The 26,199-nt window shown below is 39.6% G+C and overlaps 1 protein-coding gene across 2 annotated transcripts in view; it reads left to right on the forward strand.

Moving 5' to 3' along the window:
- Window positions 1-26,199, forward strand: part of DCC (DCC netrin 1 receptor) — a 1,296,534-nt gene that overhangs the window by 1,234,940 nt on the left and 35,395 nt on the right. For both annotated transcript variants that reach the window (XM_059881088.1, XM_059881089.1), the window contains exon 27: window positions 7,805-8,017. In XM_059881088.1, coding sequence (XP_059737071.1) covers window positions 7,805-8,017 — 213 coding nt within the window. The remainder of the gene's footprint in view (window positions 1-7,804; window positions 8,018-26,199) is intronic.

The following is a 26,199-nucleotide window of genomic DNA, read 5'->3' on the forward strand; positions in this document are numbered from 1 at the left end:
TTGAGATATATATATATATATATATATATATATATATATATAGTATGTAAAATAAATAGCTCATAGGAAGCTGCTATATAGCACAGGGAGCTCAGCTCGGTACTCTGTGATGTCCTAGAGGGGTGGAATTGGGGGTGTGTGGGAGGGATGTTCGATAGGGAGATGGTATAGTATACTTACAGCCGATTCACACTGTTGAACCACAGAAACTAACACAACATTGTAAAGCAAGTGTGTGTTAGTTGCTAAATTGTATCCAACTCTTTGCAACCCCATGGACTATAGCCTGCCAGGCTCCTCTGTCCACAGGATTTCCCAGGCAAGAACACTGGAGTGGGTTGCCATTTCCTTCTCCAGGGGATCTTCCAAACCCAGGGATTGAACTTGCATCTCTTGCTTTGGCAGGTGGATTCTTTACCACTGAGCCACCTGGAAAGCACCTGGAAAGCAATTATCCTCCAAATTAAAGAAATAATATTAAAAATAGTTGGCAAAAGAAATGCGTGGGAGTGCAGAATCTCTTTGATATCCTGTTTTCATTGCCTTTGCCTATATACGCAGAAGTGGGATGGCTAGATTATATGATTGTACAATTTTTAATTTCCTAAGGTACTTGCATACTGTTTTCTATAGTGGCTACATCATTTTATATTTCCACCAACAGTGCAAAAGTGTTTTCCTTCCTCCACATCCTCACAAACACTTAGCTCTTTTTTATTTTAGCCATGGTAACAGAGGTGAGGTGATACCTTGTTGTCGTTTGATTTGCATTTCCCTAGTGATTAGTAATGTTGAGCACCTTTTCATATATCTGTTGGTCTTTTGTATATCTTCTTTGGAACAATGTCCATTCAATTCCTCTGTGCACTTTTTTAATCATGGTGTTTGTGTTTTTGTTTTTGAGTTGTGTGAGTTTTTGTATATTTTGGATATTAACCAGTTAATCAGATATTTGATTTGTAAGAATTTCCTTCCCTTACCTTTTCATTTTCTTTCTTTATAGCCACATTTTAATTGGATATAGTTCCATTTACTTATTGTTGCTGTTGTTGCCTTTGCTTTTGGTATCAAACCAAAAAAAAAATCATTGCCAAGATCAATGTCTAAGTTTTCTTCCAGGAGTTTTACAGTTCTTGGTCTTATGTTCAAGTCTTTAATCCAGTTTATTTTTGAATATGGTACAAGATAAGGGTTCAGGTTCACTCATTCACAGTGACTATTATTCAGTTTTCCCAGCACCTTTTATTGAAGAGACTGCTCCCTCCCCTTAGTGTATTATTGGATTTCTTTTGAAATATTAGTTGATTTTACACTTGGGGATATATTTAGGCTCGCAGTTCTGTCCCTGTGGTCAATGTCTGTGTTTATGCCAATACTATACTGTTTTAATTACTATAGTTTTGTAGTATAGCTTGAAATCAGAAACTATGGTGCCTCCAGCTTTGTTCTTAGGTTTACTTTTGGTTCATAAGTTCCATGCAGATTTTAGGTTTGTTTTTTTTTTTTTTTTCTTTTTCTAGTTCTGTAAAGATTACATTGGGATTACAGTAGGGATTGATTGAATATATAGATGGCTATGGGTAGTAGTTTTAACAATATTAATTCTTCCAACCCATGAACACAGACTATCTTTCCATTTTTTGTGGCTTGTTCAATTTCTTTTATCAAAGTAGTAGATTTCAGTATACAACTGTTTCACTTCCTCAGTTAAATTTATTCCTAAGTATTTTGTTCTTTTTGATGCTCCTGTAAATGAGATTGTTTTCTTAATTTCTCTGATAGTCTGTTGTTAGTATATCAAAATGCAACTGATTTCTGTATATTGATTTTGTATCCTGAGAGTAGTATTTGTTTCAAAGAATGTACAAATGGAGAGAGATTCTCAAGCTATTATATGCACCCTGGTGATTTTTCCTGTGCTATTTGGCTTTTTTCCCCTTCAAGCACAGCATTTTAAAATCGATTTTATGGCATTCTTCTCTTAGTTACGAACAGGTGACTCAGCATCTCCTGTGAGATAGGATATTTTGTAATAGATAAGATGGTAACAGCAATAAAATATATTTGTGGAGTAGCTATATTTTTTCCAAGCCAACAGGGACAGCTCTAAGAAATCATAAATTGTCTAGATGTAGCAAGGTTAGAATTAAAAGGCATCAAAAATCTGCCAAGAGAGAATTAGATTTATTTTTCTTCTTCTCACTGCACATCATGTCTAGAGAATAGAGTTGTGTGCAAAAACTCAAAGAAAAAAAGTCCTCCAGACCACATTGAAGGAATTTAAATAAAGGTATGAGAAGTCCAACACCTCCAAATTTCTGAATCCCAAAACAACTAGGACGATAATTGTAGTCAAAGGATTTAGATCACACAAGTCCCTTCTTCAATTTCTGAATTGCACTACCCCCAAGAGAAGAGAGGTTTACAGTTTTAGTTTAGTTTTCTTCTCATTGCTTCATTGTTCATTTATATTCTCTTACTGTAAAAGGAAGTGTCAGAATGGCCTTTATCTGTTCATTCCAGTAAGACTGAGATAGCCAAAGTTCACTACTTTGTCCAAAACTGGAAATTAACTATTTCATTCGTGGGTGTTCCTGTAAATTCTTTTCCATTTTTAAAAGCATCATCTCCTTCTGAAAACCCAACATCCCATTGACTCCTTCCTTTCTCTCCTGATCTGGTACAGCATGCAAAACTGTCTCATTAAACCATGGGGAAAAGGATTCCAGAAGTTAAATTTCAATGAAAAGGAAAACAACTGAACTAGTATAGAATTTCGTTCCATCTGTGGTTAAGGATCACAGATTCGTTTATTCCTTTGTTTAGTCTCAAACCACTGTGCTGCAGGATTTTGACAGTGGACGAGGCTATGCGTACCTGGGGTCAGAGGGCAAATCTCTGTATCTTCTACTCGATTTTGTTATGACTCTGAAAACTGCTCTAAAAATTAAGGTCTCTTCTACAATGAAAAGGTGAAGCGGGGGAGTAGGGAGTGAGAAAGAGGAAGGAAGGAAGGAGGGCAAGCAGGAAGGGAGAAAAATGTAGTCTCCTTAGTTGATTTTTATTTTAATTTGCTTAAAAGTAATATTATTAAATACATTTAAAATTCTATTACTATTACATAACATATAATATGAACATAAAATAGATCATGTATTATATGAATTTATGCAAATTAAGGATTCCTAACAGAATTTTTTGTTTAATAATTCGTGAACCTCATCTAAAATCAAAAGGCATTGACAGTCTACTCCTGGCCAAGATACCATAGATTTTTTTAATTATAAGATATATTCAGTCCTTCTTCAAGTATTTTTTTTGACCAAAGCTATGTGCAGTGCAAAAGGGATAGGAACTGATATGTGTTTCCACGTGATTGCTTTGAAAAGAAATACATAAAACAAGCATCCTCTTTTCTAGGAAACTAAGTATTCTCTAAATCACTGTCAGAAACAGTTAACTTCCATCCATTCAGTATCAGTTTCTAAATGCCTTGGAGAACACTAAACATCCCAGTTCTGTCTCAAGCAGAAAACATTTCATGTCTCTGGCTGGAGATGTCTTATTAGTCACCTTGAAAAACAGCAAAAGGCACACGTAGGAAAAGAAACATTTTGACTGTGGGAAATGGAGCAACTCTCCTTTCTCAAAAGTTATCACAAAGACCTTTGAGTTTGAGAGACTCACTAAATCCCTGCCCCCAAAAAGGACACTAATAAAGCTGAATTTCTCCCCTCCCATAACAAATGGAAAGATATAGGATACAGTGCATTTGCATAACACATATTCAGTGATCCACGCAGAAAGGTTTATACAGTTGTGATGGACAAATATTTCTTCTTCCTGTTAATAGCTTCAGTTTTGCTCTTCACATCCGTGGGCAAAGGAGCTGGCCGTGGGGGGACAACAAAAAGAGATGTATTTTGAAAACTTCAATCATCTGTAGATCTCTTTTCTACAAGTCAGTATAAAATTGGGGCCTCCATTTCCTCCCGTTTGGAGCAGGTGCTAGAGGCGATGATGCCCACTGCTGCCTTCAGTGTTGGCATTGTCTCAGTGAGAACCCCAGTCTCCTTTCTCCAGGTTGGCGTTCTCCCGCGCCTCTCTCCCAGATTGGAAATCAGTTAACAGATGGAACTTGCCATCAATAAAACCAGAACAGTGGAGTTCTTGGATCTTTCTCTAGGGTCTTAAAAAAAAAACAAAACTAGCTATAAGGATTGGGGTTACCCAGGATTACTGCATGATGTTGTTCTTCTGAGATTGAGTGAATTTGGTTCATGTCTTTAAGTGTCTTTGTTTAGTTATTCATCTGCTATATTTCTTTCAAGGCAATCTGAGATAGAAGGAAAATCCTCATTTCCGTTTTTACAATACTTTTGCCAGTTATTTTGTAGCAATTATTTATGTGTTGACATTAATTATTATAAATTGCCTTGAGATTTGACTCTGCTGTATAACTGTATGCTATTTGCACAATGAATTCCTAGTATCTCATTTGAAAATGAGTGCCTTGCCAGGACCTATTTGATTCTCACTTTAGTCTGTGAATTTCAGGGAGGCTGCACTTTGTGAGCGAAAGGAGGTTTTCTTTGCTTTTGGAGCTCTTAGCACGGCTAAATGTCATGTCAGAGCGCCAGTCTGTTTCACTTAGGTGTCCGGAAGCTGGCACCTGAACTGGCCAAACAGGCTCAGATGAAATGAGAGCTTTCTCCAGTGGAGCAGTTGCTGTTGTGTTTGCTGGAGAGTTTCTTCACTGCCTTAAATGTCAGCCAATTCTAAAAGGCACTTTTTTTTTTTTGCTCTATGCAAAATGTAAGTATTATGAATCACCTATGGAAAACCTATACTTTGCCATTGTATTAGGTATTAAGCAAAATTAACATTTTGAACAAAAAAAACAATCCTTTGTGCATTATTGATACATTCAATCTTAAGGCTGGACCCTCTCATTCCCACCTAGCACATGAGGTTAGGCGCTCTCCTCTTCACTCCATGGCATGAAACATTGATTTTGCTAAAGAGCTGGTCCAGTGGTACCAAACCATTGTTACTTCCCTTGGTGCCAAGAACAAGACTGTGACGCTCCCAGTGGGAATCACGGTAGCCAACTGAAACCTTGGGAACTCAGCATTTTTATTTTCAAATATGTTAAAGAGAAGAGGAATGGTAGTGCCCACCTGCAAAATTCAATGAAGTCAACAGAATTCATGAGAAGCCTGAAGTTTTTAAGTAACTAAATTTTAGAAGACTAAAAAAATGCAAAGTTTTATCAAACCTATGATCATAATAATATTTTAATATAGCTCTCTTTCATTTCAAAAATGTAGAAGAAATAGAAAAGAAAAAATATGAAGGAAGGAATGAAGAAAAAAGATATCAAAAAATATTACTATCTCTGTAAAGACTAAAGCAGTTTTTAGAAATATGATATAGATTTACTGCAATCCATCTTCAATAGAATTACAGCAGATTTCTGAGAAAAATCGTGAAATTTCTTCTCATGGAGAGGCATTTTTAATCTGATGTGCATGCATGCTAGTTGTGTCTGACTCTGTGACCCCATGGACTGTAGCACACCAGGCTCCTCTGTCCATGCAATTCTCCAGGTCAGAATACTGGAGTGGGTTGCCAATTCCTCCTCCAGGGGATCATCCTGAACCAAAGACTGAACCCTCATCTCCTGTGCCTTCTGCATTGCAGGTGGATTATTTACCCACTGAGCCATTGGGGAAACCCCTAATATGATGACAAGGACCCTTTAATAAAAACTAGCCCTTTGGTAATAAAAGAAAGACCTCGTCGTTGGTTCCTGCAGCTGCTTCTCTCAATCTAAATCTAAGAGATACTGTATTTTTATTTGGGCAATTGACCATTTATTCCTTTAGATTAAATATGAGTCCAGAGTAAAACCTGCATAATTTTCTTTGTTTCTAAAACTATATTCTCAGTCACCTAATTATACCATCCTGATGGAACACAAGTTACACGCATATTCCTCCTTCCCTTTACATTCTTGAAAGCAGTTGAGCTCCTTTTAGCATCTACCTGAAGGTCCCTTTCCCTTTTGTCTTTGAGAACCAGCATCACCGAAGACTCGCCTTAATGTTTTCTTGAAAGCAGTTGAGCTCCTTTTAGCATCTACCTGAAGGTCCCTTTCCCTTTTGTCTTTGAGAACCAGCATCACCGAAGACTCGCCTTAATGTTTTCTTGAAAGCAGTTGAGCTCCTTTTAGCATCTACCTGAAGGTCCCTTTCCCTTTTGTCTTTGAGAACCAGCATCACCGAAGACTCGCCTTAATGTTTTCCTTACAGCCCCACACTTTAACCTTGAGATTATATATGCACATACACACATGTCCATATTTGATAAGACATCCTAGCATAGAGATAAGGTACCCCTCTTCAGACTCTGCTTGCCATCAGAGTTCTATCTAGTTTGCTTGATTACATTTTCCTTATTTGAAGAAATATTTTATCAAGTCTTTGCCCATTTTCTGGTTCCAAGTGCTACGTGGCTACATCTGTCCTTGGCCAACCCTGTGTCTTTCCTCCTCCATCTTTGAATGGGGTAAGCCTGAAGCCTGCTCAGTGACCCAGAGGACCTCTAATCCTTTTTGAATATAGAAAAATGAGCTTTAATATCAAATGCCTTCTACAGGCACATTTCACTGTTACATATCTTTTATATCTTTAATCTCCACCCCCTTCAGCATTATCAAATTTTCTGTCTCCTCTGCCCTTTGCTGACCTCACTGAGCCTCCCAGAGAGGTGTCTCAGAATTATCTCACAAACTAATTATCTTGAGATATTACCTGCTTAGAAATTCTCTTTCAAAGGTAAGAGATTATCTTCTATTGCTGCATTTTTTTCCACCTTTACCCAATAGTACTTTCTTAAGAAATAATCAGAAATATTCTTCTTTGATCCACACTTATACCTACTATGAAGCTCTGTTCATTTTCAATTTAACTTGGATCTGTTGACTGAAGATGAATGCACAAAGTCAAATCACAGTGTTCTTAGCATGAAAAACTGCCTGGCCAATATTTTAGTACAACTCAACTGTGTTCTTTGGAGAAAAAGGTGTGTTTCTACACACAAAATTGTCCAAATAGCCAAAGGCTGTCACAAACAACTATGTGAAGCCTCTTCAACCATAGTAATCTGAATGAAAATTACAAGGTTTGCTACCAAAGGGGAAAAACTGCAATTCTGCATTCAGGCAACTTGTTTCAGCAAAGTCATCTCACATGTAACTTCTTAGATTGATGGGCATCTATTTTGTTTCAGAAGATAACGACAATGGTTATTATTTGCATCATTTTATTAGCAATGCCTTGAGCACCCGGTAACTCTGCTGTGTTTGATAGCTGACATGGCATGTTTAAATCACAAAAAAATTGGCATATTGGCTAGTAGATAATAATGCAGCTGTAGCCTGGTTTGGTACATTGAATTTCACTGACATTGCTACTTATGAAAGGAGAAATAACTCTCTTTTCTCGCTCCATCACTTATGATTGCAGGGCCCAGACAATTCATGCAATACAGTCAGCACTGTGTATCTTTTACTATTCATCCTAGAAGATACAGGCCTCTCCTACTGGGTCTGTTTCTTCTGTTTAAAGGGGCAGTGCTTAACACGTCCCATAAACACAAGAGGATAGTGGGATGCAGATGTTCTTAAATGTGAAGAATAGATTGGCCACATCCTGGCACAACTCTCTGAACTGTTCCAGTGACTTAGAGAAAGCCCACTTTGTTGTGGAATAATGAATGGCTTCTACTGTGTTTATTGCAGCGGTGAGCGAAGGACCAGCCACCCAACAGCCACCCATGTTGCCCCCAGCGCAGCCTGAGCATCCCAGCAGTGAGGAGGCACCCAGCAGAACCATCCCCACGGCCTGTGTTCGTCCAACTCACCCCCTCCGCAGCTTCGCCAACCCTTTGCTACCTCCGCCAATGAGTGCAATAGAACCGAAAGTCCCTTATACACCACTTCTGTCTCAGTCAGGTAAGTGCCCATTTGTCTGCATTTAGAAGCTTTGTTCTTGGTGGCTCTGTGTAAGTGCTGAGGCTTCCTGAGAAGGCTCGGATGTATCTTTCGGGTGCTGATCACGTGCCCAGTGCCCTCGTGTCTTTGGCTGATTTTTGTGGTGCAGCTTTTAAGTATGTGCCTCATAAGCAGCTGGCTGATTTGGTGCCTTTCATTCCTTTGGAAAGTGATTCATTGATGCTGAATATCAGTTCAGTACTTATAATATGTGCTATAGATATGCCCAATAGAGAATACTGGACTTTCTGCTACATGGGTTGTCAGATTTAAAGCTAGACTGCAAAATTAGAGTTCAAGGTACAGAAGTCTGTGAAAATCACTTTTTAGAGAAATGTATGTAAATCTCATAATTCTGTTTTGCTCCTTTCAATTGTCATCTCCCAGGGGTTCTTAGAGTTCCAAGGCCAGAAAGGAGCATCAAACCAGCGTAGAGTCTAATCTCCTAATTTTAGAAATAAAGAAATATAGAAATAATATTAAATAAGTATTATAAGAGTATATAAGAAATAACAATAAAAAAATAGAAACCCAAACTTAGATAGGAATCAATATCTGTGTTTCCTTTCTAAGAAATGCAGATGCAGAGAGAAGAACCTGAGTCCCTAATTCCCAAGGCAGTGCTCATGCTGTTACCTTGGCTAGCACCCATTGGCTCCATTGAACCAGAGCTCCTTTTAGTTTCCGTTATGGATTAGGGAGAATCAGGGGGTGCAGAGACGGGGAGAGGAGGAGGAGGAAGGAAGGTGGAGAAGGAAAAGAAAAAAGATGAGAAAGAGGAGGAGGGGAGCAGGGGAGGAGGAATAAATAGATAAGATGAAAGAAAGGTCAGTAGCTAGATAAGTAAGTACATAAAGAACTACATAGGGCTTAAAGTTATTTGGGATATCGGCATCATTCTTGACAACCCCAGCATATTAGGCACAAGACAATTAAGTTCAATAATTCCGTGTAAAGCGAGATGCCCCCTTAATAGACACAGGTAGCTGCATGGACCAATCAGCCATTGTACAGATACCTTTGAGTTAGTTCTGTATTCAGCTACATACCCAGAGCAGTTTTAGCCACTACATTAGTGCACAAACCTGCTGACACTAGGAAAAATGAGGCTGCAATTATGAATCTTAAATTTATACTAACATTAAGACTCTATCTTGTTCCTGGCATCACGCCGATGGATTTGTGAGTATCTGGTTTCTCACCATTCGTGTGGAGTCTAGTATGGCTGCTCAGCTACCCAACTCTGGGAGGTGGAGTAGAACCCAGGAGGGCTGCGGACCTCCCTCCCTTGAGATGCGAGCTGCCTGTCGCGCCTGGGCAGAATGGGGTCTTCTCTGACACACAAGTTCACTGTAGGTCATGGTTTCATTTCACTGGAGATGGCTCTTCTAGCCCCAAAGAAGGCCACACTAGGATTTGAAGCAAGTCAGTATTGTCCAATCTCTTCTTCTGCTAGCCACACATATATCCCACATACACATGATTTGGTGAATCTGCTACTTGATATTGCCCCAAAGCTGTGAGGTCTTTGCTATTTGAGACAGGAACAATTTGAAGCAAGAAAATTTACTTCAGGAAATTCCTCTGTCAAGAACATGCTGCCTGGTGATTTCTGGCTATACGCACTTTCCACTGAAATGCCAACTAAGGGAAATGATCTTGGAGGACACTGGTATTCAGGATAGATGGCAGGTTAATTGCGACTACTACTAATAACTAACCTTTATTGAACACGTGCTATGCGACCTATATGCTTCTGAAGGCTTGTAGTGTGCTATGTGATCCTCAAAACCTTGTGAGGTTGTGCCTTTTTTAAACCTATTTCAAGGATAAGGATAAGGAAATTGTAATAAAGAGCATTTAAATAGTATATTTAAATCTACACAGCTAGGGAGCAAGGCTTCTTTTCCCACTCTTTTTGATTGTAGAAAGCAGGGGTTCTGAACTTTTAGGAACTCATTTGTAACTCTTGGTTTATGTCTAACTCATTTAATGACAAAAGCAAAGATAATTTTTAAAGCCTATTAAATTAAATCAGTCTAAAGCTGATAAAAAGAAAAAAATGGGAAACATCTGAAATAATTCTGAGTTGGGAAATACCATTTTCTCACAAGGTTTGTTCCCTCACATTTTGATGAGTGAGAGAAGATGAGAATTTTATCAGAAGCTTTTTCTACACCTATTTAAATGATTTCATGGTTTTTATTCTTCAATTTGGTACTCTGGTGTATCATATTGATTAAATAGTGGATATTGAAAAATCCTTGCATCCCTAGGATAAATCCCACTTGATCAAGGTATATGATCCTTTTAATGTATTATTGGATTCTGTTTTGTAGTATTTTGTTGAGAATTTTCACATCTGTCTTTATCAGTGATATTGGCCTATAATTTTCCTTTTTTGTGTGATATCTTTGGTTTTCATTTCACAATGATGCTGGCCTCATAGAGTGAGTTCAGATGTATTCATTTTTCTGGAATTTTTTTGGATAGCTTCTGAACAATAGGTGTTAACTCTTCTCTAATGTTTGGTAGAATTCACTTGTGAAGCCATCTGGTCCTGAACTTTTACTTGTTGAGAATTTTTAAAATGCTGATTCAATTTCAGTGCTTGGAATGGGTCTGTTCATATTTTCTGTTTCTCCCTGGTTCAGTCTTGAGAGATTGTACCGTTCTGAGAATTCGTCCATTTCTTCTAGAGATATTTAACTATTTTATCCTGAGAATACCAATTTTATAACACCAAGAAACTAAAATGCTGTAGTACTTTATATTGTTGATATTCTATTTTGAAGTAAAAGTGTTTTTATTTTAGGAACTGTGTTATGCAGAGAAAAAAAGATGGAAATGATATTCAGAAGTCCATTTTAAATGAAAATTCTGCAGTGGCAGTAATAGTGGGTTTGGAACACAAAATCTGGAAATAAACTGATGTTCCAAGTGACCTATAGTAACAAAAAATGACCCCCAAGTGACCCAGTGATCCCAATTTTAGAAAGAACACCCAATAAGAGGCAGAACAAAGCGCTTATCATGGTCATTTACTAGTTTTTTTTTTTATTATTATTATTCTAGTTACGTGAAACCAAAGCTGTCTAAAACAAAATATACTCAATGCAGCATGAATGAGTGTATTATATCTTTAAAAGATGGGTCAGAGAGGTTTTTCTTTTGTCTCTACACCTATTCTCTCAAATACTGAGCGTATTTGAAGAGCCTTTCTGTTCTAATGTCGTGTGGGCAAGATCTCATTTTCCTTTATTTCCCCTCCATATTTATAAGTCTACATTTATTTTAATATTGTTCTTATTTTAGTGGAATGATTTCTTATAAACTACCTTTTCTTTAAAATTTTCCAGTGTCTTTGACTTGCTGGGGGATTGATTTTGTATAAAACCATAGTTCCCCTTTAAATGCCATCCGCCCCCACTCACCTGAGGCCCACCCCCACTGTCACTGGGGCATTATTAAATGCCTTTCCCTTTTTGTCTTTCTCCATTGTCTCCCTGTGACTCCTGTTACTGCATGATTTTCAAATAAGTTCTCCCTGCATTGCTCCTGACACATGGTAAGTAGTATGCTGTTAAGAAAGGGCTGATGTTTACTTATTCTAATAGAAACAGAAAATTAGCAGACTGACAAATGTATTAGCTGTGACATTAACTACATGCTTCTTATTCTAAAAGATGAAATACTTAGAGCTTTCGACAAATTTTAATTCTCAGAAAATCATTGCTTGAGTCAAACTGATGGATGATGTCAAGTCTTTCTCTTTTTGGGTTAAAAACAATACCTCAAGTAATTTTACTCTGAGTTTCATAATAAAAGACCGCATAATTACTAATGAATTTATCTTTACTTACTACAAGTAGTTACTTTAGATATGGTAATGTGAGGCATCGCCGTAATTTTGAAATATCATACCCAATGAGAAGCCCCTTCTGGTTTGAAATCATTTAAATTAGGATCGGGGAAGAAGTTCTTTTTTCTTCTCAGGTTCCTGTGTATGGTTTTTCTTGGGCAGTATTATCGACCTGTGCCTCAGCTTGCCTCCCAAAAAGGCACGCAAAGCTATGTTTGCACTAGTTTTATATGATTTATTTGTTGTTTAGTCACTCAGTCGTGTCTGACTCTGCAACCTCATGGACTGCAGCACACCAAGCTTCCCTGTCCTTCACCAACTCCCAGAGTTTCCTCAAACTCATGTCCCTTGAGTCAGTGATGTCATCCAACCATCTCACCCTCTGTTGTCCCCTTCTCCGCATAATGTGCAGCAATGGTATCCCTGCAGTTGCACAGAGATTTGCAGGATTTCTATAATAAATGGTAATTAGAAAGTCATCCTATTATCATAATGACTGACATTCTACCTCTACCTACCTGAAAACACAGATTTCCATCATTTATGTTTTCTTTCCACGATTAGAAATTTAGCTTTACTAGACTCAGGGAGCCTGGTGGGCTGCCATCTATGGGGTCGCACAGAGTCGGACTCGACTGAAGTGATTTAGCATAGCATAGCATAGGGCGTTTTATGGTATTTCTTACAATTTGATCATCACCTCATGATAAAGTGGTTCCATTTCTTAATGCTTCACCTATAGATGTGAATAACTGTGTGGTCTTTACACATACCAGGGAGGCTGCAAATACTACATTTTGCAAATCACAGATGTGGCCATATAAGTGATTTGGCTTAGTCTCCTTTCAGATTAAATAGAAAATGCTTGATGGAGCATTGGGCTTATGGCCTTATAGATCTGACATAAATTCTACAAAGGGCCAAGATAGGCTATTTTTTTTTTCCTTCACTAGTGAAAATTCCTTTTAGCTGTGAACTGATCAGCTGCACTTTAAATGAACCTGGATTAGGGGACCATTTGTCTTGCAAGGCTGTAATTCTAAAGGGAAAGAAAATGTGACCTCTTAAATAGTGACTTTTATATTGTAGTGCTGTTTTACAACACTGGTCTCCTGGAGTTCTTGCATCTTTGTAAAGCTGTATGCATGCTTCATTGTCATCCATTTACACACTGCATCTCTACATGTTTTTATTTATAAAGGGAAAACCAGGACATCCTCTTTTCAGTCTTCTAGGGATCAATATGTCAGTGGACATGACAAGACCAAAACTCACTTCATTGTACTGCGAAATTGAGTTTGATTTTCCCTCTGCAAATTGTGGCATGTGCTTCAATTTGTCTGAGGGTTGGGGACAAGGAGTGGGTGGAGGTGGCTGACAGCGGGCAGAAAAGGCATTTGATTTGTATTTTATGGCTGGCTGGGAAATCATGTGTTCCTGCTATAACCTGATCTTTTTGGCAGGCCTCATTTCTGTAAATATGCTGTCACACAGAACTGCCGATAAATTACTATAATACATTAGTTCAGTTCCTTCCCTGAGCCACATGTGCACCACTGTTGTGGGTGTTCATCAGGATTCCACCTGAGTGTTCCATTTTGCTGAAATCAGCCATGGGCAAAGGTCTTGGGGGGTCAGACATTCTTCAGCAGGTAGAACAAGAGGGTCACTTTCCAGGCCAGTCAGAGCAAATAAATCATTGGCACAGTTAAGTAGGAGAGATGTGTTGATTTGATGTTATTGGAGCCGATACCATCAATCAGTTTCAGAGGAGAAAATTACACCGCCCCCTACTATGCTGTATCTCATGTGTAAGCTCAGCTCTCTGTATGTTTTTGTTTTTTTGTGCTTGGGCAGGCGGTTGCTTTCTTTGTAGGTACCTTCTAAATTGTCCTATCCTCATGTCTAACAGATTAGTTTTTTAATAGGTGAAATTTGATTTGATTTGATTTGGTCTAGTCATTCTAAATTACTCCTTGGTAAAATGTAGTTGGCTCTTCCCTGGTGGCTAAGACAGTAAAGAATCTGACTGCAATGCAGAAGACCCAGGTTCAATCCCTGGGTCAGGATGGTACTTGTAGTAAAGAACCTGCCTACCAGTGCAGGAGACATAAGTGACATGTGTTTGATCCATGGGTCAGGAGGATCCCCTGGAGAAGGGCATGGCAACCCATTCCAGTATTATTGCCTGGAGAATCCCATGGACAGAGGAGCCTGGCGGGCTACAGTCCAAAGGGCACAAAGAGTCAGACACGACTGATGCGACTTAACATGCACACAACATGCAATTAAGTCAAATTTGCTTTATACGTCACCAATATTTGTAACACTGAAACCTACTTGATGTTTTAATAAAATACTTTTTCCTTTAGCATGGTGTTCCAGGATTTAGGAAAAATCTCTGCTAACTGCCTCAAAGAGAGGAATTTCTAGAAGCAACTTTAGGAAACTTTATAAGTAAGCCATGTGACTGGTACCTCACTTATAAATAACAAAACTGAAGCCCAAAAAGGTTAAGTGGCTCGCCCAAGGTCAAGAGTTGAGCTGTTGGTCAAGTTTACAGAATTCAGAGAGATAGAACACTGAAGAAAAAGCAAGCATTTTAGCTAGCATGTAGTGATGCGAGTAGCTATTTTAGATTGACTTTTTTTGTACAGTTGGGTTTCTAGGATGATTCTAGTTATTAAATATCCCTCAGAAAGAATTGGTTGATAGCAGGCAGGTTGAATTATTTAGCTTAGTATCTGAGTAAATGTTTTCTTCTTTTATGTAGACTAGATGGAGAAAGGGAGATACTAAGCCAGGAACTCTGAAATAGCTCCTGTTAAACTCAACTGTCCAGCCTGCCAGATCCCTTGACAGTAGGGCAAGGGGCCAGAGAGCTGGCATCTGGTGCTTTCAGCACCACACACCATGGAGAACCATGGCTTTGGAGTCCAATCATAAAATTCAAATGCACAGAAGGGAGTGTAAAGCAAAGATAAAAGTTAACACATGTGAGACTATTACTCAGATTGTGGGTCAGAACATGTGAAAGTCAATGAGAGTGAAAAAAGAAACGGCTGGTATTTTTTAGAATTTCAAAAAGCTATTGGGAAGAGGGGGCAAATGAGCACCATTGAGTCAAAATTGAGCCCTTTTGATCAAACTTTGGCACAATTAAAAAAAATAAGAGAAAATATTGTACCAAGAATTGTTCAGTTCAGTCGCTTAGTCGTGACCGACTATTTGCGACCCCATGAACCACAGCATGCCAGGCCTCCCTGTCCATCACCAACTCCCGGAGTTTACCCAAACTCATGTACTTTGTGTCAGTGATGCTATCCAACCATCTAATCCTCTGTTGTCCCCTTCTCCTCCTGCCCTCAATCTTTCCCAGCATCAGAGTCTTTTCAAATGAGTCAGCTCCTCACATCAGGTGGCCAAAGTATTGGAGTTTCAGCTTCAACATCAGTCCTTCCAATGAAGGACTGATCTCCTTTAGAATGGACTGGTTGGATCTCCTTGCAGTCCAAGGGACTCTCAAGAGTCTTCTCCAACACCACAGTTCAAAGGCATCAATTCTTTGGCGTTCAGCTTTCTTTATAGTCCAACTCTCACATCCATACATGACTACTGGAAAAACCATAGCCTTGACTAGATGGACCTTTGTTGGCAAAGTAATGTCTCTACTTTTTAGAGGCAAGAATTGTTAGATCACAATTAAATTGAAGCTAATTATCAACAGCGTGCAGTCTGACTCTGGGTTAAATCACTGCATTGCCAGCTAGATAGTCATGTGTCTGTGCACTCAGTCGCGTCTAACTTCTTGTGACCCCACAGACTGTGACCTGCCAGATCCTCTGTCTAGGGACTTTTCCAGGCAACAATATTGGAGTGGATTGCCATTTTCTTCTCCAAGGGATCTTCCCAACCTGGGGGATCAAACTGTAGAGAAAAGAAAAACAAATCTATGACATAGTAGACAATATAGTTTGAAGCATATAATCTAAGAAGACGGTCCTTTGATTATACTGGGGAGTGGTGGCCTTGTGAGTGATAGAAAATGATGAGAGAAAGGGTGAAGAATAGGTTGTTTTCAAGGCAGCAGTTTTTCCTTTATTGTTACCTAAGAACCTGATCAGTCACATGATTAACTACTGCTATAGAGATTTTGTTATTTACAAAATATTCTTGAGGGTCAAAGTGCCTTTTAAAAATTAGCTTAGGAGAAACTAGTAGGGTTAATACTTTACATTTTGTCACCATTTACAATTTGTAAAGGATATTCTCAAGTGAATTCCTGCCTACCTGCAAAGTAACTATTATCACCATTATTGATGCAAAGAGGTTGAATAATTTGTCCTGTTTCAGGCTCATATGTGTTTGTTCTTTGACCTTTATACAAACCCTTACACATAATGGACACTCACTAAATATTTGTAGAGTTTGTCAGAATAGAATAACAAAGTAAGAGCCAGAAATTAAATTCAGGTCTTCAATTTCAACTCTAGTGATTATTATAGGTGAAGCAAGGCAATTTGGGAGTTGGCAAAAGTGCCTCCTGATAAATTTGTATGCCGGTCAAGAAGCAACAGTTAGAACTGGACATGGAAAAACAGACTGGTTCCAAATAGGAAAAGGAGTACGTCAAGGCTGTATATTGTCACCCTGCTTATTTAACTTATATGCAGAGTACATCATGAGAAACACTGGGCTGGGAGAAGCACAAGCTGGAATCAAGATTGCCGGGAGAAATAACAATCACCTCAGATATGCAGATGACACCACCCTTATGGCAGAAAGTGAAGAGGAGCTAAAAAGCCTCTTGATGAAAGTGAAAATGGAGAGTGAAAAAGTTGGCTTAAAGCTCAACATTCAGAAAACGAAGATTATGGCATCGGGTCCCATCACTTCATGGGCAATAGATGGGGAAACAGTGGAAACAGTGTCAGACTTTATTTTTCTGGGCTCCAAAATCACTGCAGATGGTGACTGAAGCCATGAAATTAAAAGACTTGGAAGGAAAGTTATGACCAACCTAGATAGCATATTCAAAAGCAGAGACATTACTTTGCCAACAAAGGTTCGTCTAGTCAAGGCTATGGTTTTTCCTGTGGTCATGTATGGATGTGAGAGTTGGACTGTGAAGAAGGCTGAGGGCTGAAGAATTGATGCTTTTGAACTGTGGTGTTGGAGAAGACTCTTGAGAGTCCCTTGGACTGCAAGGAGATCCAACCAGTCCATTCTGAAGGAGATCAGACCTGGGATTTCTTTGGAAGGAATGATGCTAAAGCTGAAACTCCAGGACTTTGGCCACCTCATGCAAAGAGTTGACTCACTGGAAAAGACTCTGATGCTGGGAGGGATTGGGGGCAGGAGGAGAAGGGGACGACAGAGGAGGAGATGGCTGGATGGCATCACTGACTTGATGGACGTGAGTCTGAGTAAACTCCGGGAGTTGGTGATGGACAGGGAGGCCTGGTGTGCTGCGATTCATGGGGTCGCAAAGAGTCGGACACGACTGAGCAACTGAACTGAACTGAAAAGGGTTAGATATTTATAATAAATGCATATGCTGCTACTACTGCTGCTAAGTCACTTCAGTCGTGTCGAACTCTGTGTGACCTCATAGACGGCAGCCCATCAGGCTTCCCCGTCCGTGGGATTCTCCAGGCAAGAACACCGGAGTGGGTTGCCATTTCCTTCTCCAATGCATGAAAGTGAAAAGTGAAAGTGAAGTCACTCAGTCGTGTCTGACTCTTAGCGACCCCATGGACTGCAGCCTACCAGGCTCCTCCGTCCATGGGATTCTCCAGGCAAGAGTACTGGAGTGGGGTGCCATTGCCTTCTCCGATAAACGCATATAAGATGAAACAATTCCCAAATTCATGACCATTTGATCATAAAATGCTAAATGGCCTGAACTATGAATAACACTTTCTGGTAAAGTTGAATTAAATTACATAAAGTGGGAAAAAGTAATACTAAGCCACCACCTCTGGAAGTTCTATTCAGTAACTTAACTTTGTGAAAATAAATACACATAGTACATGAAGAAAAACTGTGTCCCCTTTAAATTACTACAGAAAGGGGAGTGAAGCTCAGTGCAAATAATGTCTTCTCTCCATTTTGATGTAATATTATGGAATTATGCTCTCCTGAATTCTGCTCATTCTCATCTGTGAAATTATATCAGCATTCCTCTTCAAAGAAAAATGAAACATGAAACCGAGCAATCTCAATTACTACAGTCGTAAAGGTAGGCATTCTTTCTGTGTTTCTTCTTTGCATTGTTAAAGAGCATGAGTAAGAGAAAGATTTGCCTTGAATAAAGATTCTGAGCTACACACCGTGCATCTTAAATCTTCTAAGCATTTGACAGAGTTCCATATAGTTCATCAATTTGTGTCAGATTCCAGTTGCTTTCTGTGGGAGCAGGGAAAAATTGTTAACAGATTATTAAAAGTGTGTTGTGAAAAATCAAACACGCCGAAAACAACATCTCTGTGAATAAGTGAAAATTTAATCATGAGCAAACTATTTCTAAAGATATGACCTGTGATATCTGAAAGAATGTGTAAAAACCATTTAAAGGTCCTACTTCTTCTGAATGTTTATAATGTTTACTGGCAGGGACTTGATGGGAAATTCAAGTGCCATGTTAAAGCATCTTGTATGCTTCATAGCATAGACTTTCATCTTAGGTTTGCAAGAGGATTGATGTTCTTATTGCCAGAATCTCTTATTTACTGGGGTATTGAAGCTCTCAGAGGAGAATGCCTTTATCTTTTGTGGTAAAGGGATTCCAAAAAACTTTTTTTTTTTTTTTAAGTTGTTGCAAAATAGTGATCAGTAAGCCCAATTCACTTGATGGTACTTAAAACAACTACTCTTTTTGTATCTACTCCAAATTGCCCTTAAATATTCTTCTTTTACATTTCCTATCCTCTCGCTGTTGTTGCTCCATCACTAAGTCATGTCCGACTCTTTGCGACCCCATGGACTGCGGCACACCAGGCTTCCCTGTCCTCTACTGTCTCCTGGAGTTTGCCCAAGGTCATGTCCATTGAATAAGTGATGCCATCCAAACATCTCACCCTCTGTCGCCCTCTTCTCCTTCTGCCTTCAATCTTTCCCAGCATCAGGGTTTTTTCCAATGAGCCAGCTGTTTGTATCCCATCCTCTTACCCAGTTTATATCTTTCTACTTCTGTGGTCATCTGAGTCATGTTTTTTTTTAAATAGAAAACAGCGTATTTCAAGCTACAATAATGTGTTCACTTTCTATATCTTTAAAGTCTGAGATTGCTGGTTTAACCTTTAGGTTCAGGAGGTGTTGCATTTAAATTATAGTTATCTGTTCTCTTCTTGGCTCCTCTCTGGAATGGTACCACAGTTAGTTAATAGAAACAGAGTGCTTTGGACCCACAAGTGTGAGCTGATGCCTGCCGTGGTGCAGGACTAAGGGCAGAAAGGCTTCGTGTGATGAGAATTCAGCCAGTCTTTGGCAAGAGCAGACTATGACTGAAAGAGAACTTCAGGAAGAAAATGATAAAACTCCACTAGGACCCAGCTGGAGAAGGCAGTGGCACCCCACTCCAGTACTCTTGCCTGGCAAATCCCATGGATGGAGGAGCCTGGTAGGCTGCAGTCCATGGGGTCGCTAAGAGTCAGACACGACTGAGCGACTTCACTTTCACTTTTCACTTTCATGCACTGGAGAAGGAAATGGCAACCCACTCCAGTGTTCTTGCCTGGAGAATCCCAGGGACTGGGGAGCCTGGTGGGCTGCCGTCTGTGGGGTCACACAGAGTTGGACACGACTGAAGTGACTTAGCAGTAGCAGCAGCAGGACCCAGCTCCCCTGCTCACTGGCTAGGTTGTCCTTATATAAGTTATTTAACCTCTGTGCTTCCATTTTCCACAACGATAAATGCAGAGAATAAAATCTAGCCTGGAAAGAATTTCATTTTCCCAAGGGAGTCAGAGCCTGTAAACATGAACGATGCTAGTTAGAAATGTTAGCACTGAATCCAGGAGCTTCTGATTCCATATAATCTGGAGACCACATTACCTTATAAATTGGGCCCAGTGAATTTTCCAGTGCCTTATGGTAAGAAGCAATAGGATCATGTGGAAGGGTTACAAGTACATTTTACTGATTCAGTGGCTACACAAGATCCAAATTCTGCGGGTTGAATTTCACCACAGAAGGAGCAGTCAATGAAATGGGCCCTTCCTGGCTTGGAACACAGAATGGCCTTGAGAATTTCACAACAGCTGCCCAGACCGGTCTGAATATCATTTCGTATGTCTAGAGAGCAGCATAGCCTCTTTCAGTTAAGCAGGCCTTGCTCTTAAATCATAAGTCCATCCAACAGCCAGGAAGCTGTTTCCCAACAGCCCCTGTAAATGACCAAACCGCATTAAACAGCATTCCCCCTGCAATTTCTTAATCTGTCTCTCCGCCTATTGTTATGAATGTCTGTTCCTCAAGCCCACTAAGGATTTATGTCCAGTAGGTGTTCAGATTTGATGGTAACATGCCTGACTTCCTCTCACTTATAAACCCTGCATCTCCTGAATTGCTTCTCATCATGAACCAATTTAATGTGACTAAAGCCTCTGGAACTTCCTAAGTCCCAGCTCTCCCTTCCAGCTTAGCTATTCCAGGCCCTAACATTCTGCAAAGACAATTGTAGGGCAAAGAGTAAGAAATGAGGACCATAAAGTAGGAAAAGGACATTTTTCATCAACACATATAAAATATTAAACCTTTGTCTTTTCACTTACATCTAATATGTGTTCTTTTCAAAAGTTTTTTTTTCCAATTGAAGTAATAGTTGATTTACAGTATTGTTGATTTCTGTACAGTAAATTAATAAATATTTCAGTAAAGTGACATATACATGTATATACATACATATATTTATATATATTTTCTTTACTATATTCTGATCCATCATGTTTTATCTCAGGATATTGAATATAGTACCCTGTGTTATACAGTAAGACCTTGTGGTTTATCCATTTACAAATAAGATATATGTTCTACTAAGAATATTATAGTCTGAGTCATTTTCAAACGTGATTTGAGATAGACATTTTTAATTCTAAATTCTTCCTGAACGTGACTATGTAAGCAGAGCTTCTCAAATCTTAGGTGCCCAGGAATCACCTTCAGAGCCTCCTAAAATACAGGTTCTGATTCAGTAGATCCGGAAGAGGGCCTGAGATTCCAGGAAGGTATCCAGGCAATGCTGCTTTTGCCCTTCTGTAGATCACATTTCGAGTAGTGAAACTCTAAAACTGATCACATGTTCTTCAACTGGAGCTCAGGGGAGAAATTGTGGGTTTAATGATTCATTTGAAATTAAATTCACATTTCTCTCTGTGTATTTTTCTGTTGAGTAGGTTCACAGCTTTCATTAAAGTTTCAAATGGTTCATTATTTGTAAATAAGTTAAGGGCCACTTAAGCTGCCATTTCACAGCATCATCTTTCAGGATTTGGAATAGCTCAACTGGAATTCTATCACCTCCACTAGCTTTGTTCGTAGTGATGTTTCTAAGGCCCACTTGACTTCACATTCCAGGATGTCTGGCTCTAGGTCAGTGATCACACCATCGTGATTATCTGGGTCGTGAAGATCTTTTTTGTACAGTTCTTCTGTGTATTCTTGCCATCTCTTCTTAATATCTTCCACTTCTGTTAGGTTCATACCATTTCTGTCCTTTATCGAGCCCATCTTTGCATGAAATGTTCCTTTGGTATCTCTGATTTTCTTGAAGAGATCTCTAGTCTTTCCCATTCTGTTGTTTTCCTCTATTTCTTTGCATTAATCGCTGAAGAAGGCTTTCTTATCTCTTCTTGCTGTTCTTTGGACCTCTGCATTCAAATGTTTATATCTTTCCTTTTCTCCCTTGCTTTTCGCTTCTCTTCTCTTCACAGCTATTTGTAAGGCCTCCCAGACAGCCATTTTGCTTTTTTGCATTTCTTTTCTATGGGAATGGTCTTGATCCCTGTCTCCTGTACAATGTCATGAACCTCATTCCATAGTTCATCAGGCACTCTATCTATCAGATCTAGGCCCTTAAATCTATTTCTCACTTCCACTGTATAATCATAAGGGATTTGATTTAGGTCATACCTGAATGGTCTAGTGGTTTTCCCTACTTTCTTCAATTTCAGTCTGAATTTGGCAATAAGGAGTTCATGGTCTGAGCCACAGTCAGCTCCCAGTCTTATTTTTGCTGACTATATAGAGCTTCTCCATCTTTGGCTGCAAAGAATATAATCAATCAATGATTTTGGTGTTGACCATCTGGTGATGTCCACTGTGGTGTTGAAGAAGACTCTTGAGAGTCCCTTGGACTGCAAGGAGATCCAACCAGTCCATTCTAAAGGAGATCAGCCCTGGGTGTTCTTTGGAAGGTATGATGCTAAAGCTGAAACTCCAGGACTTTGGCCACCTCATGCAAAGAGTTGACTCATTGGAAAAGACTCTGATGCTGGGAGGGATTGGGGGCAGGAGGAGAAGGGGATGACAGAGGATGAGATGGCTGGTTGGCATCACTGCCTCGATGGACATGAGTCTGAGTGAACTCCGGGAGTTGGTGATGGACGGGGAGGCCTGGCGTGCTGCGATTCATGGGGTCGCATAGAGTCAGACACGACTGAGCGACTGATCTGATCTGAAGCTGCCATTTTGTCATTCACTTGCTTTTAGTCTTTGTGGAAAATAAATTCCAAAGTCCTTTTTTGTTTTGTCTTGGTTTTTTGTTTGTTTGTTTGTTTTTAAACAAGACCAATTCCAGGATGTCTTTTGCTGAGGTAACCTTCTATGATCTAAGGCCAAGAGCAGAACACTTTTGCCCTGCTCAATGAAATTCTAAAAAATTAAGTTCATTTTCTTGTAGAAACATCAGGGTCTTTGTGTACGTTTTTCATTGCTTGAGTCGGATTAGTATTTACAAACATCTTAAAAGAGGTCCTGCTTCTGAAAGTCGTTTTTGTTGCCTAAATGAAAACTGATAGAGGAGATCCATAACTCTCTAGGAAAAACTTTCTCCAAAACGCTCCTGTGGGAAACAGAGATGTGTTGTCATTTGACAGGGGTCATCATAACCCATCACTGGCACCTCACCTTCCGGGGGTCATCATAACCTGTCATTGGCATCCCGTGTTCTGGGGGTCATCATAACCCATCATTGGTACCTCATGTTCTGAGGGTCATCATAACCCATCATCGACACCCCATGTTCTGAGGGTCATCATAAGCTGTCATCGACACCCTGTGTTCTGGGGGTCATCATAACCCGTCATCAGTACCTCGTGTTCTGAGGGTCATCATAACCCATCATTGGCACCTCAGCTTCTGAGGGTCATCATAACCCATCATCGACACCCTGTGTTCTGAGGGTCATCATAAGCTGTCATCAACACCCTGTGTTCTGAGGGTCATCATAACCCGTAATCGGTACCTCGTGTTCTGAGGGTCATCATAACCCATCATCGGCACCTCGCCTTCTGGGGGTCATCATAAGCTGTCATCAACACCCTGTGTTCTGAGGGTCATCATAACCCGTCATCGACACCCCGTGTTCTGAGGGTCATCGTAACCCATCATCAGCACCTCACCTTCTGGGGGTCATCATAACCCATCATCAGCACCTCGCCTTCTGGGGGTCATCATAACCCGTCATCGATACCCTGTGTTCTGAGGATCATCATAACCCGTCATCAGCTCCTCGCCTTCTGGGGGTCATCATAAGCTGTCTTCGACACCCTGTGTTCTGAGGGTCATCATAACCCATCTTCAGCACCTCGCCTTCTGGTGTGCAGTAGAAAGCACTGCCAAAAGAGGCACACACATTTCACCAGACAGTGACTCACCATCCCATGTAAATTTCTGATTCAGCCAGTGTCATACTGGGATGAACAGCATATAGAATCTGTAAAACATATTTTAAAAATTGCTTCTTGTGGTCATGAGGGTAGGTGAATCTATGAACAGCAGTAGTGTAAATCAGAGATAATTTTTAATAGGAAGTAAATGAAAATATTTGAAGAGTGAAGAAGTCATATAATATCCTAAAAGATCTCATCCTAAATCATTTATTGGATATAAAATAATTCTAAGGAGTAAATATGTGCCTGAGGATGCTTGGTTGTGGTAAAAAGGGGTGGCAGGAGGGAGAAAGATTTTTAAAGAAAAATGACCTGTTTCTCCAGTCAGTGTTGGAGCAATTAAAATCATTCTCTCTCTCTCCCTGCATCCTGCTGTGTCTCTCTCTTTATTCTCTCTCTCTCTCCCTGCATCCTGCTATGTCTCTCTTTTTGGTTTTTTGTTTGTTTGTGTTTTGGATCAGAGCTTCTGAATTTAACTGGAAACAAGTTGCTACCCAAGCACTTAGCTAGGGCATGAGTATTTGCATCAGAGAAATACCATACCAGAGACAGAAACTATGAGGTAACATTGGAAAATACCTTGGAGAAAAGTGTATTAAAATGTATTTTCCTAGGTCTCTTGATGTTTTGAATGTTTGCAAATTTGGGGCTGAGAGGCCTGCCTTCACCTCTCCCCTTCAGTTCCCAAGTTTCACAGACAGGGCGGGAGCCAGGTCCTGAAGGCTGACTCGGGGTCCCCTCTGCCACGTGGAGGCCATCCCACCTCTTGGGTGCCGCCCTCTCTTCCTCCAGCTTCATCGTCTCCCAGATGCCACACAATCAGCACTGTCTCTAATTCTTTCCTGGGTTAAATCTCAGAAAGCTCATAAAGTTTCTCTATTTCTTACGTAGTACAATTCTAATTAAATAGTTCACACTTACGTGACTGAGCTTCACACACCAACATATAGTGGGATAGAGACTCATTTTCAATATCCTTTACTATAACAGTAAAGCTTCTTTAATGTATTTATTTACTTTGGCTGTTCTGGATCTTCGTTGCTGCTGGCTTGTCTCTACTTGGGGTGAGTGGGGGCTACTCTTCGTTGCGACGTGCAGGCTTCTCGTTGCGGATCACAGGCTCTTGGGTGGGCGGGCTTCAGAAGTGGTGGCGTGCGGGCTTAGTTGCGTTGTAGCACGTGGGATCATCCCAGACTAGGGATCTAGCCCGTGCCTCCTGCATTGGCAGGCGGGTTTTTTACCACTGAACCACCAGGAAAGCCCTCGAACAGTAAAATTTAATATGTAGTGGGTCCCAGTAGATGCTCCTGAAAAAGTGAACTGCTCGAACCATGATGAGGATGTTTGCAAAGTTCATTAGTGATGATTACCAATAAGCACTTAACTATCACTTTACTGCCTCATTTAATCTTGACAAAAACACAGAGAGTGAAGTATTATTTCTCCTAATTTATTCATGACAAATTTGGGGCTCAGAAAGGATAAAATAATTCATTCAATATCACATTGTATTTAAATGGCAGGACAAGAATTTGAACCTAGGACTTTCTGAAACCAAAGCCTACTTTTCTGAACAACTGTATTATGATTCATATACATAAAGGGTCAATGATTATGTGAATAGTAGTATCACAAATAAGAAACATTCAACCTTCATACATGTACAGTTATTTTTCCAGAAGTTTCCTAGTGTTTTTCTCTGATCTTTATACCCATGATACGATAACGCATACTTTCACAGAGAAAAAGAAAACATAGACTTTGTTCATTTCCAGGTTCTCTATATAACATTTACATTTCTGTTGAGTTTTATTTTGTCACATTTTCAGTTTCCTTTCCAAAGAGGTATTGGTTACATTTCTTTCATACTTGAATTATCCCAACACATCCAACTGGAAAAAGTTTTATTTTTCACTGGAAGACTAAAATAAATACCTATATAGTTGTCAGAAACCCAAGATAATATGGGCTTATTTCTAAGCCCAGTACAAGATATCCTATAACCTATTTTTTAGAAGTAGGTTCTAATCATTTTATAGACATGAAATATTCAGAAACCATGCTGCAGAATATGCTGAATATGGAAGAATTTATGAAACACTGCATAGAAACATGTTTTGTCATAAATAATTCCCCACATATGGGCTTGAAGAGAACTTATTTTTGGCCCAGCATGACAAGGATTAGTCAGAAATTTTTCATTGACATTTAGTTCCACTGCAAATAAAGAATATAATCTCAATTAACTAGTATCTTTGGGGAATGGACTGTTCTCAGGAAATTGCATTTCTGGATAGCTCAGGGTAAAATAGAAATCATTTTATAACATATAAATGTTTATCAGTTGCTATTTCTATATTAGCTCTAAACTTATGGCTGAAGAGAATGCC

Source organism: Bos taurus, chromosome 24 (assembly GCF_002263795.3).
Source record: "Bos taurus isolate L1 Dominette 01449 registration number 42190680 breed Hereford chromosome 24, ARS-UCD2.0, whole genome shotgun sequence".
Classification (NCBI taxonomy): domain Eukaryota; kingdom Metazoa; phylum Chordata; class Mammalia; order Artiodactyla; family Bovidae; genus Bos; species Bos taurus.